Source organism: Petaurus breviceps, unplaced genomic scaffold (genome assembly GCF_028583685.1).
Source record: "Petaurus breviceps papuanus isolate PSGF00001 unplaced genomic scaffold, PetGlider_PUasm1.0 91133, whole genome shotgun sequence".
NCBI lineage: Eukaryota > Metazoa > Chordata > Mammalia > Diprotodontia > Petauridae > Petaurus > Petaurus breviceps.
This window is the reverse complement of record NW_027187419.1, coordinates 39,330,354-39,343,472: the sequence shown is the minus strand read 5'-3', so window position 1 is coordinate 39,343,472 and position 13,119 is coordinate 39,330,354. Positions and strand designations below refer to the sequence as shown.

Sequence of the window (13,119 nt, the reverse complement as noted above, 5' to 3'; positions counted from 1 at the left end):
GCAGCTTTCATGTCCTGTCCTGAATTTTCTCTTCTTTGTGCTACATCTCCTCAGTTCCTTCAATTGATCCGCATATTATATAAACTCAAGGCTATTTAACAAGTTGCTGGTTGCCCTCATGGACATTCACTGGCTGATGTCCTTTCTAAAATGGTGTGTCAAAAACAACGCAATACTCTAGGTGTAGTATAGCTAATGTAAAGTACAGTGTCCTTCTTAATGAAGATTGCATTAGATTTCTTGGATGCCATATCACATGACTGACTCATTGACCTTACATCTATATTCTAAACTTATGTTCTAAAATCTGCCAAATATTGCCAGATTCTGTCTAGCCATGCCTTTTTCCATATTGAGCTTGTGAAGTGGATTTTTCAAAGCCAAGTGTAAGATTTTACATTTATCCCTATTAGACAGCCCAATGTTCTATTTCTTTTATTTTACAACAGTTCTTCTCTACACAGTAGAACTGCTCAGAGATAAGCATGATTTAAATTATAATTTATTTCACAAACTGGAACAATCTTTGACTCAATTTTCCAATGATGGCAAGTTATTTTTTAATTACACTATGATAGCCTTGCTCCTACTACTATGCTAAAAAGGCTTTTAAAAGTCTGGTCTAGCAAACCCCTCCTAATCTGTGTTGAATTAAGAAGGAAGAGAAGTATAGCATCTGAACTGGAATGTGGCATGTAGCTTGTTTCCACATTACTTTTTCAGAGCAATTTTCAACCTTTTGATGTTGCAGCACATTATTCTGTACTCCTGTAAAGCTTTCTGGCATGGTTATTAAAGATTTGGGAAAATTAATATTTTGAAAATTTCACAACTAGAAAAATCCTAAAGTGCTCTGAAATCAGAGCTATAATCAAATTTCAAGTAATTGGCCTACCGCACAAGAGGACATGGCCCAAGTATATTCAGGTACTTAAGAAATAGAATCACAATAAGATGTAGACTGTTAATTTCTAGACTGTCTACTACTTTGAGGGGAAGGAGTAGAGATAATCAATTCTATTTGTTGCAACTAATCCAGTAGAATTTTGCTCACAGATACAACCATCAGTCAGTAAGTCCTTATGGACTGCAATGCAGGCAATTCTCCTTTTCCCCTCCCTCATCCCACATTATCAAATTAGTAGTTATTACTACCCTTCTTGTACTCAGTAGTCCAGCAAGGCATTGTGTTCCCACCTCTGGCTGGGGTCAAACCTGCAACAGATTCCCTCTTCACTTTCACCTTACAAAATTCCTTTTTTTCCACCTCAAGATGAATCTATCTTCATGAAGTACTATCTTCTAGATAGAGCCTTTTATTTCCTATATTTTTGCATAGAATCTCCCTTTGCTTGGAATGCACTTCCTCATCCTGCCTTTGAGAATCTCTAGCTTCCTTCTAGGCTCAATTCAAAAGCCACTCCTACATGAAGCCTTCCTTTTGTGCTTAGCCTCAGTGCCTTAAGTCTCCTCCAATTCATGCTTTGCTTAGCTGCCAAAGTGATTTCCTGTAAGTGCAGTTCTAACCATGTCACTCCCTATTCAAACAACTCCAGTAACTCCCCATTACCTCTGACATATAAAACCTTCACAATTAGACCCCTTCCTATCTTTCCAGTCTTCTTATACTTCATTCCTCTCTACATACTCTAGATTCCACCATGCTGGCCTAACACCTGATATCCTATCTCCTGACTCCATTATCTTTTCATTGACTTCCCCCCACCCCCACCCCATGCCTGGAATGCCCTCCTTCCTTCTTCACCTATGCCTAGTGGCTTCCTTGGTGACAACTGAAATCCCATCATCTGCAAAAGGTCAGTCCCAATCCCTCCACTGCTACTGCCTTCCCTCTGAGATTACCTTCAATCTCCTCTGTATATATCTTGTATACAGATGTTTGCATATTGTTTCTCATTAGAATCTGAACACAGTACGAATACCTGAGGGCAGGTACCATGTTTATGTGTCAAGTGCTTAACAACTATTTGCTGACTGACCTTCTCCCCCTTACCACTTATTGCTCCACCCCCCCAAATTTATTTATTTTTAAAAAATATTTTATTTTTGAGTTGATTTTTTTTGCAATCATCAAAAACATGCCTTCTCTCCTTCCTACTCTTCTCCAATTAAGAATGAAGTAAAAACAAAACCCTCATTACAAACATCCATAGTTAAGCAAAACAGAGTTCCACACTGGCCACATCTAAAATATCTGTGTATGTGTACACGCACACACGCACACACACACAGGACATTCTGCATTCTGAATCTTTCACATTTCCATCAGGAGGTGGAGAATTATTTGTCGTCTGGAATTGTGGGTAGCCATCATGTTGATCTAAGGTCTTAAGTCTTCTTTTTTTGCCATTGTGTACATTTTTTTCCTGGTTCTGTTCACTTCACTATACACTGGTTAACAGAAATCTTCCTAGGTTTCTTTGAAACCATTCCCTTTATATTTTCTTACAGCACAAAACTATTCTATCACATTTACATGCCATAATGTGTCCAGTAATTCCCTGATTGATGGATAACCTGATTCCAATTCTTTGCCACCTCAAAAAGAGCTATAACTATTTTTGTACATCCTTAGAATTTGTTTTGCTTAAGACCAATCCCTACCTTGACCTGCCCTTCTTTTAATTCCCTCTTCTCTTTCCCTATCTATTTTTCTGTTGAGTGAAATGTATTTCTGTATTCTGTGTGTATAGACTTTTTCCTCCAGATAAAAATGAGGTTCAAATGTTATTGACTCCCCACAACTCTTCCTCTGTTTACACAAGAGACCTACTTTCACATCCCAATTATATGAGATAATTTCTCCTAAGCTTCCTAGACTTCCTTCCCCTCCAGTTTATTCTTCTGTCCTTCCCTTTCCATTTTTTTTTTTAAGATAGAGATATCACAGAACCACTTCCAGGCCTTTTGCCTCATTATACTACCTTTATCACCTCTGATGATGGTATGGTTCAGGGAGAACACATGTTATCATCTCTCCATATTAGAATATAAGTAATTTATCTTTGTTTGGTCATTTATCATTCATTGTTTGTTTAACTCCTGTGTTTGAACTTTCTACACAGCTCTAGTCTTTTCATCAAGAATGTTTGGAAGGAAAAAAAAAGAATGTTTGGAAGTCCTTCATTTCATTTAAAAGTCCGTTTTCCCCCTTGTAGGATTATATTTAGTTCTTTTGGCTAAGTTATTTTTGGCTGCAAGTTTATATCCTTTCTCTTCTAAATATCATAAAGTGGTGGCTCGTAAACTGTATGTGATTCTAACTGTGGCAACTTGGTACCTGAATTCTTTATTTTTGACTAAAGTATTTTTCTTTAACCTGGAAGCTCTGGTTTTTGGCCAGAATGTTTCTGGGAGTTTTCATTTTGAGGTTTCTTTTAGAAGGTGACCAAAGGATTTTTTGTATTTTCACAGTGCCCTCTGGTTCCAAGAGACCTGAACAGTTTTATCTAATCTTTAAATTAGATGTCTAGGCTCTTTTTTTTTCTGGTCGTGGCTTTCAGACAGTCCAATGAGTCTTAAAATTTTTTCTCCTCAATTTGTTTTCTAGGTCAGTAGTTTTTGCTATGAGATTCCTTATATTTTCTTCTATTTTTCAGCCTTTTGATTTTTAAAAAATATTTCTTGTTGACACAAGGAATCATTGACTTTTATTTGGTTCATTCCAATTTTCATGGTTTTTGTTGTTTGGGCAAGGATTTATACCTTTTTTGCCAAGCTATTCATTTTCTTTTCAACTCTCTATTCCATAGAAAATTCCTCTTCCAATTTTTTTCCTCTACCTAATTTTATTTATAAAAAGTTGTTTGTTTGTTTTTTAAAAATACTTCATCTCTTCCAGGAATTCTAGTTGAATTGGTACACAAGCAGTGTTTTTCTCTGAGGCACACTTTGTAGATATTTTAAGAGTCATTCTGACTTTGTGTCTTGAGTGTTCCTGTCACCATAATAGCTTTAAATAGTGGAATTCTTTTTTGTTTTTTCATTCTTTCAGCCTACTTCTTCACTTCAGACTTGATATTAGGCTGTGTGTACTTATGGAGGGAAGGTCTGGGTTTATCCTGTTTCTGCTTTCTTGATATTTGTGTTATTCTCGGCTCTCAGGGACAAGCTGAAGAAATGAAAGCCTTCAGAGCTCCCAAAGTGTTCTAATCCTGGGTAAAGCCTGTTTGCCATGTTCCTACCCAACCTTTCATTTTGAGTAACAATTTACTGCTCCTGGATTCAGCCCCAATCAGCTCTGCTGGTTCAGAGTGACACAACTATAGGCTTCTCTTTGATCTAGAATTTCTGGCCTGGTTATTCCTGGCAGAATTCAGAAGTTGGAACTGAGACCTCTCTCTGCTGCTGGGGTCCAAACCACATTGCTGTTGCTTGCTTCTGAACTTCTTCACTGAGTACACAGAGTAATTAATTACACCACTCCCAACCCTGGAAAGCTACCCCTGTGTGCAGGTCCCTTCCTCAGTCTGCACCCTGAATCTGTGAACTGGAAGTGGATAATGACGGACAGTTGCCAGATGGCAATTGTTCCCTTTCCCTGCAATTGAGGTTGCAGTGTCCCTGTATGGGCATGGTCCTTAGGTACTAGAATACTTTGCTCCTGGCCAGACCCTATCTCTGTCACTTAATGCCCACCTGTGTTGGAAAAATGATTGCTGTAATTTTTTTTCTTTGATTTCCCAATTTCATTCAGTCTGGTGTATTTTCTAGATGTATGAAGCAATTTTGGGGGGAACTTGCTATATTTCTTCCTGCTACTTTGCCATCTTAACTTTACCTCTCTGTATTTACTTATATATGTATTTGTTTCCCCTAAAAGAAATAAGCTGCTTGCAGGTCTATTCCCAGCACCTAGCAACAGAGCCTAGTACTTAGGGAAAAAAAATCCTTCAACTGTACAAGTATAGGATAAGGGTAGCTAGAATGAAGTTCTTGTGAAAAGCACCTAGGAGTTTCAGTTGACTGCAAGTGCAAGTGTAAGACAACCCAAAACAACTACTAACATTTCTTGCAGCAGCTATTCCAAATCTCCTCTGACCTTTACTCCTAAATCATCCCTATCTATTTTCCTCTCAGCAGAGCTCACCATTTACTTTAATCCAAGAAAAAACTAAGGCTAGTCACCAAGGGTATGGACTTGTCCCATACTCTACACCTCAAAGCTTCTTCCCTTCTTTGTCCCCCATTCTTTCCTTTACTTCAGTCACCAAGGAACAGGTGGCAGTTTTCCAATGCCATTGTACATTTGAACACATCCTCTTGGGAAGCTTGTCTGTTTGATCACAGAATTACAGATTTAGAGCTAGAAGAGACCTTGGAAGCTCAAATGGCCCACCCCCCTTAATTTTAGAAATGAGGAAACTGAACCCCAGAGGTTACATGATTTGCTCAAGGTCTCACTAGTAATGATAAAAGTGAGCCTAGTTCCACTGACTACAAAACCAGTGCTCTTTCCCCTGAACCACACTTTTTTCTCATCCTTCAATTTATTATCTACTTTTCACTTCTATGCTTATAACTGTGAAATTCCTTTATCTGATCACAGTCTACTGTTGTTTTATCTCTCCCTGTCTTGCAACCCCAAACCCTGTTCTTCTCAACATGACCAAGGCCTGTCATTTCTACTTAAATAACATTTATCTTATGCATTCATTCCCTTCATGCTTCTTACATTGTCATCACCCTGGTGTAGGCCCTGGATTACTGCAATAGCCTGCTGCTTGGTCCTCATGCTTCTCTCAACTCTAGACAGTCTTTCATTCAGCTTTAAATTGTAGGTCAGACTCTATCACTCTTCAATTCAATAAACTCCACTGTTCACGGGATGGTTCTCCATCACCTCTGGAATCAAATATAAAATTCTGTGTTTGGGTTTTAAAGCCCTTCCTACCTTTCCAGTCTTCTTCTGCCTTCTATATGCCCTGCGATCCAGTGACACTGGCTTCCCTACAATTCCTTGCACAAGACTCTCCACCTACTGACTGTCCCTTTTTACTGTACCTGTTTGTACATAGCTTTTACAAAGCTGTTTTCATCATTAGATGTTCCTTGAGAACAGGAATTAGTTTTTGCTTTTTTTTTTGTATCCCCAGCACAATAATTAAGCACATATAGATGCTTAATAAATGATTGCTGACTAAGTGACCGGGGTCCATTGACTTCAAAGTCAGTGTTCTTTCCACTGTACCTCACTTCCCTCTCTCTCTCATTTTTAATCTTTCTTTATCTACTGGTTCTTTTTCAGGCTTACAAACATGCCTTGGTCTTCCTCATCCTTAAAAAAAAAAACAACCCCAAAACCCAACTTCATTTAACTTGAGGGTGACAGGGCTATCATTCTATATATCTTCTCACTTTCATACCTAAACTCCTAGTAAGTCATCCTGCTTTTATTTCCTCATGTTCAATTAATTTCTCATTCTCTTAAGATTTGACTTTCAATCCTACTATTCAATTGAGACTATTCTCTTTAAAAGTCAATGACTTGGCTTTGGGTACATTTCTATTCTATTTCTTCTATGACTGTCTCCTTTGCTGGATCACCATTCATGCTTACTCAACTTAATCAATCTTAGTTCAGGAGACTATCACCACTCATCTGGAATATTATATAATATTAAGTTCTTCCAAGTTTTCCCCTCTCCAATCCATTCTTTACTTGAATGGTAAAATACTTTTCTTAAGGCTGACCATATCACTCAACAGATTTCTCAGATTATGGATGGTCTGTAGTTTTACTTCATGTTCCTATCATCCAAAAACTCTACATTCCTGCCATGTCCTCCCATTCAAAGCTTAACTAAGTTGTGATCTCCATGATGCCTTCCACAATCCCCTCAGGACTCTGTGATCTCTTTTCTCCTGTTACCTTTTATTTTCTTATCTATGTATCTACTCCAGTAGACTGTAAGCTCCCTGTTGTTTGAGGTTGTTTTATTAGTGTGTCATTAACTTTTCTGGTGAGTGCAAAGTAGATGCATAAAACAATGCTTATTCAAATGAAATTAATTATGTTGCTTAACAGAAGCAAAGTCAAGAATAAAAGAGATGAACACACCCTTGTCAGATTACACACTAGAAATTAGTGGTTCAGTTCTGAGAATCACATTAAAAAAGTTTCTTGGGGCAGCTAGGTGGTGCAGTGAATAGATCACCAGCCCTGGAGTCAGGAGGACCTGAGTACAAATCCAGCCTCAGACACTTAACACAAAAAACTAGCCATGTGACCTTGGGCAAGTCACTTAATCCCAATTGCCCTCCAAAAAGCAAAAAAAAAAAAAAGGTTTCTTAAATTTTTAATTGTAATAGGCATTGGGGTATAGAGATCCATCTTGCCCTACTGGAAAGTTGGAGGGGGATGGGGAAGGATATAGGAGAGGGCAAATTGGGGGAGAGGGGTATATAGTGGGATCTCTATTTGGGGTGGTGGGTAGGGGAAAGAGGGGGAGAAAATTTGTAACTCAAAATCTTGTGGAAATGAATGATGTAAATTATATCTAATTGCTTAAAAACATTTTAATTGATATCTTTTATTTATACATTGCCTAGATTTCCTCCTGTATCTAGGTATTACATTTTAGGGAGAACTTTGGTTAACTGCAACATATGCAGAAGAGAACAATCTGCTAAAGGAACTGGGGAATGTTAAGCCTAAAGAAGAAAAGACCTAGGGGGCCCTGATACTGCATTCAAGTATATGAAAGCCTATTATTAGAAAGAGGGATTAATAGAGAAAGCCTTGCTTTGGTAGAGCACATGGTTAGAAATAGAAGCAATCAATGTGTGGAAGTTTCAGAGAGGCAGATTTTGGAATACTTTACCAGTGGAAGTCCTGGATGCCTATTTGTGAGATTTTGTAGATGAGTTTCTATTTAGGTACAAATTGAACTACATAATCTCTTACATTCCTTCCAACTCTTAACCATTTTTGGTTAAGATAGTTTAAACTATAGGGAAAAATTTAAAAGCTTAATTTCAACAAAAGATAAAAATCTTAAAGCAATTTAATTAATTTTAACTAGTTATTTTTTCAGAAGCCCAAGAATTCTGAAAAGGAGTGTTAAGCTAAGACCATATAGAATTTTAAACACCTGAGAGACTGTCTATTTCAATTTCCTCTTTTAAAGATAAAGAAATTTGAGGCCCTAGAATAATGAAGTGACTTGCCTATTCTCACAGGCGTAGCCTAAAAGAGTCAACACTAGAACTCGGATCTCCTGATTCCCAGTCCAGAGCTCACTATGATAACCTGTCTCACTGGTCCTTCAAGGTGTCTGTAAGATTTTTTATACACATCTTGTAGGTAAAGAAGAGAGGGAAACAAGCATTTTTAAGCACCTATTATGTGCAAGGCACTGTACTAAATATTTTACAAATATCTCATTTGATCCTCACAACAACTGACAGACAGGTGCTATTATCATTCCCACTTTACAGATGAGGAAGCTGAGGCAGACACAGTTTAAGTGACTTATCCAGAGTCACACAGCTAGTTATCTGAGGTTAGATTTGAACTCAGGTTTTTCTCATGCCAGGCCCAGTATTCTAATCCACTACAACAATGAGCTTTCAAGTCAGCTATGGAAACACTTCTCGAAAAGTATTGTGCTTTTTTACTTTATACCAAAGCACAGTTGTGGATTACAAAATTCATGGATCAGCTTTCATCAGTGTAGGGATACCTATACTTTAAGTCTGAATTGCAAAAATCTAGATTTTCACAAGAAACCATGAGGTGATTAAGTCATAAAAATTTCTTACTACTAAAAATTCTTGCCAATTACATTAGAACATCTTAAATTGTTTAATTTATAAGTGCTCAATTTATATACAGCTTTTTAGAGGCATGTTTACAGTGTAAATCAAGATCCTTTTGCATTTCTTAATCCTCTCAAATGAGCTCAATTTCAAAGTATTCCAAAGTTTCTATTCTCTGGATTCTGGATTAAAAATGTCCCATGACAACAAAAGTCACACATATCAGCAATTATAAATTCTTTTAAAATAATAATGTAACCTAAATGGCATTTTAATCCCAATCTAATCTGGAAGCTTGGTTAGGTTACTACACAATCTCTAGTGCCTGCAGTAATCCTGCCATTGTCTTGAGTCCTCAGTCTCAAATGCTTCTTACCTGTTCTGCCCCGGGTTGAGATCTCATAGGTCAGACGCTTGAAATATTCAGGAAGATCAGCATATTCATTTCCATAGGAGATCACCTTAATCCCTTTGTCCAGCATGTTTTCCCGGAGCTTTTTGAATTCATCTACATCTCCCCTCCGAACCAGCATGAAATGTTCTAGGTCAGATTTGTGCTTGACAGCCTCCAGGAACAGGGCCTGGAAGGTAGTATCATCTACAGTCCAGCCACAACCCAAGAAAAGAAATGATTTGTTTTCATAGAGTTTCTGAATCTCTCTCTGGAAGAAAGACAGATATCAGTAAGTATCTGATGACAGCTGGGAAAACACATCTCATGCTAAAAACAACCTGTGACGCATGTGTTCAGACTGATCAGAAAACTTAACATTAGTTTATTAAATATGACCAGGTATAAAACCTCACAAAGTTAAGAAGATAGGTTTTCTGTGAAAGATCTTCACTTCCTGGTTGTTCAGAGCAAATTTTTTTTGTTTTTGTTTTGCTAGTATAAGGTTTTCTCTCTGACCTTCCCCACAGACTTTCTTACCAGGGTTTGTCTAGCATTTGTCATTGCATATATGTGAACACAGAGGTCTTCAGTTAATAAATGCATAAAAAAAGATAAATTAGTTGGTTTGGGAATTGAGCATCTGGTTATGAAGACAGTATCTGAAAATAGGACAAGGATTTTTCAAATGTACTCCTGGTTAGGGTCAGAATACACCTAAACGTTTAGTATTGGCAAGAATATATTTGCTGGGGCAGCTAGGTGGCACAGTGAATAGAGCAGAGGCCCTGGAGTCAGGAGGACCTGATTTCAAATGCAGCCTCAGACACTTAGCACATAAAACCAGTCATGTGACCCTGGCAAGTCATTTAACCCCAGTTGCCCTACCTCCCCCCCTCCAAAAAGGAAAAAAAAATAATGTATTTGTCATGAGTCTAGCAAATCTAATCAAAATGGCTATAAACTGGAATAGAAAAGAGAAGAAAATGGGTTACTTATATACAGTAAGCTGGACCACAGAAAGGAGCTATAATGTATGAAGATAAACATAAATATAACCATAAATAAATAAAATAAAACATAAACAAAACAATAAATATAACCAAAAATTCACAGAAGAAAAAAAAATCTAAGAAAGGAGTCAGTATATAACTTCTGGGGAGAGCAATACTATATAGAAATACATAAAATAGGGGTAACCAGCAGGGGGAACTAAAGAGCTAATCCAAGATGAAAAATTTGACAAATAAACCCTAGATCTGGTGGAATAACAACCAGGTCTAGATTGTGGCTCTGGAAGGGTATATCTTATTCAAAATGAACAGAATAGGTAAAAAGGAATGGCACTGAGTAGCACTGTAAATTAGGAAAATTTTCTCATGTGAGGAATATTCAAGAATCAGAATGAAGGGAACATGATTGAGAGCATTTAGGTGAAGATCAGTGGGATCAGACCATACAATAAACTACCTGGATGTAAATAAAGAGGTCATAGATAAGTTTAGAAAAGAGATCACTATCATGAAAGCATTCTATATTAGTGATGAAGCACTTCAATTATCCAGATAACTGTTGAAGCTCTTTTTCTGCTCAAAGCAAAGAAGCCAATAATCTCTTTATTTGCCTTAAAAATTTCAGGCTTTAAATACATGATTCAGAAGGAATAAATTTTATTTTGTATATGGAGCTAAAACTGACTATTCAGTTTTAGTATATGGAGCTAAAACTGACTATTCAGAAAGAGCTAAACTGGCTATTCGTATGAATGTAACAGAGGGGGACCATGGAAGGAAGTGACCACTTGCCCAGCCTTTGTGACAGAAGAGAAGTAAAGTGGACATAGTCTGACATGTACCCTTGATTTTAGGAGAATAGATTCCAAGGGTTCAGAAACAGGATAGATTCATGGGCAACAAATAAGAATTGTTTTTGAAAGCCATATGGAAGGGTATGATTGCTGATTTGGGTACATGAGATGATACTGAACCATAAAAAAAGGGCAGCTATTCAACACTTACTTTTCATCTGTTCTCTCTGTCAAGGAGAATGAATGATCTCTGGTTAGGAAAGGACAGAATAAAAATGGGCAGTAGAGAGCTAGTACTAAAGTTGAGTTGGGGGATAGTAAGACAGCATTACTTATTCTTGATAAGTTCAAGTCTCTAGACTAAATGAACTGCATCTCAGGGTACTAAAAGAACAGGCAGATGTGACCACCATGTGAATATCTGTGAATTTTAAAAATAACTATATTATACCTTAAAATATGCAAAGTACACAGCTGGGAAACATCTTAGGAAGGATTCAAAGCCAGGTCCTCCTGACTCCATGTGTGGCAATTATTAGGCTATGCAGCCTTTGTCAGTGATCTCTGATAGATGGCAGAGACCAGGTGAGGTACAGCAGGTGTACTGCAGGGGGCCAATGTCCTCATTTCCAAAAGAGGGAAGAGAACAGAGTATGAAAACTACAAGTCAATGGATCTGACAAAGTTTTTAGATGAATTATAAAACATGATGAAGAGATGGTAACAAAAGAAGCAATGCTCACGAAGAACCACTATCAGTGCATCAAGAACAAGCCGTGTCAGTCTAACCTCCTTTTAAAATAATGTTGTTAGATCAAGAGGATATTGTATACTTTAGCTAGATTTTAGCAAAGGACTGACAAGATTTCTCATACTGTTTTTATGGACAAGATGGAAAGACTTTGGGCTGTACAGCTATACAGTTCATCAGACTTAGAACTCCCTGGCTGGTTACAGAAATAGTCATTAATGGGTTCAGAGTCAATGAAGAAAGTCTTGAGTAGAGTGCCCTAGGGAGCTGTGCTTAGGTTGTGCTATTTTAACATTTTTATCAGTAACTTCAGTAAAGACATAAATGGCATGTTTGTCAAATCTGCAAATGACACAAAGATGGGAGAGATGACAGAGGCAGGATCCAAAGAAGATGTGGATATGCTTGGCCAAATCTAGTAAAATTAAACTCAACAATGATAAAAGTAAAGCCTTACATTTGGGTTAAATGAAACAAAATATATATTATTTTTAATATAAGATGGGGAAGTTATAGGCAGCAATTGGTATTAAAAAAAGATCTGAAGAGCATCAGTGGATTACAAGTTCAATGGAATCAACAATGTGGTATGGCAACTCAAAAAGCTACTGTGACTTGAGCTACATTAATAGAAGCATGGTGTCCTGGTCTAGGGAATTGTAAACCCTGCTTTCTTCTACCTTAGTCAGATTACATCTCGTATCTTGTGTTCAGTTTTGGGTGTTATATTTTAAGAAGAACAATGATAAACTGGAAAGTGTCCAGAGAAGGGCAAGCAGGATGATAAGGCCACCAAGAATTGACTCTAAGGTATCATTCCCCACAAAAAAGAATCAGTTAATTCCAGTCTCTAGATTGGAGAAGATACAGTATTATTTCTTATACATCTATTGTCAATGACTTGATTTATTTAGAGAATAGAGATGATCATGAGTTCAGAAAATGGAGTCAAAGCTGTAAGCTACATCCCAGAAAAGGTCAGTTTCAGGTAGAGAAAACTCTATGCTATTATCTAGAGACTGCATCCCCTAATTCTGATAAGTCATTTCCCAAATGTTGAGGGAAATAGTCTTCTAATAATCTCCAAAAGGGAGCCTAGGTAAATGAGTATGGATGACTCCATACAATGACTCCATCATTAATCAAAATATTCCTCCAATGCACATGTTCCTACTGCTGATAATATTTAGTAATGTATTTTGTATAGATAAATGGCATTATTCATAAAGCCAACAGATGGCAACCAAGTATAAAATATTCTACTTGGGTCTTAAATGTCTCCAAAATGAAGCTGGGAAAATCCCTGTAACTTGGTATCCCAAGAGAAGCTTTAAGTTTCCCAGGACGATGCTGACACCACCAGCTGTGAAGAACAGAAGAGGAATGCTT

At 37.3% G+C, this 13,119-nt stretch overlaps 1 protein-coding gene across 1 annotated transcript in view; it reads right to left on the bottom strand.

The window, feature by feature from the left end:
• FAM118B (family with sequence similarity 118 member B) overlaps window positions 1–13,119 on the bottom strand; it is a 96,409-nt gene that overhangs the window by 1,767 nt on the left and 81,523 nt on the right. Inside the window, exon 7 of the mRNA XM_069079852.1 lies at window positions 9,158–9,443. Coding sequence (XP_068935953.1) covers window positions 9,158–9,443 — 286 coding nt within the window. The remainder of the gene's footprint in view (window positions 1–9,157; window positions 9,444–13,119) is intronic.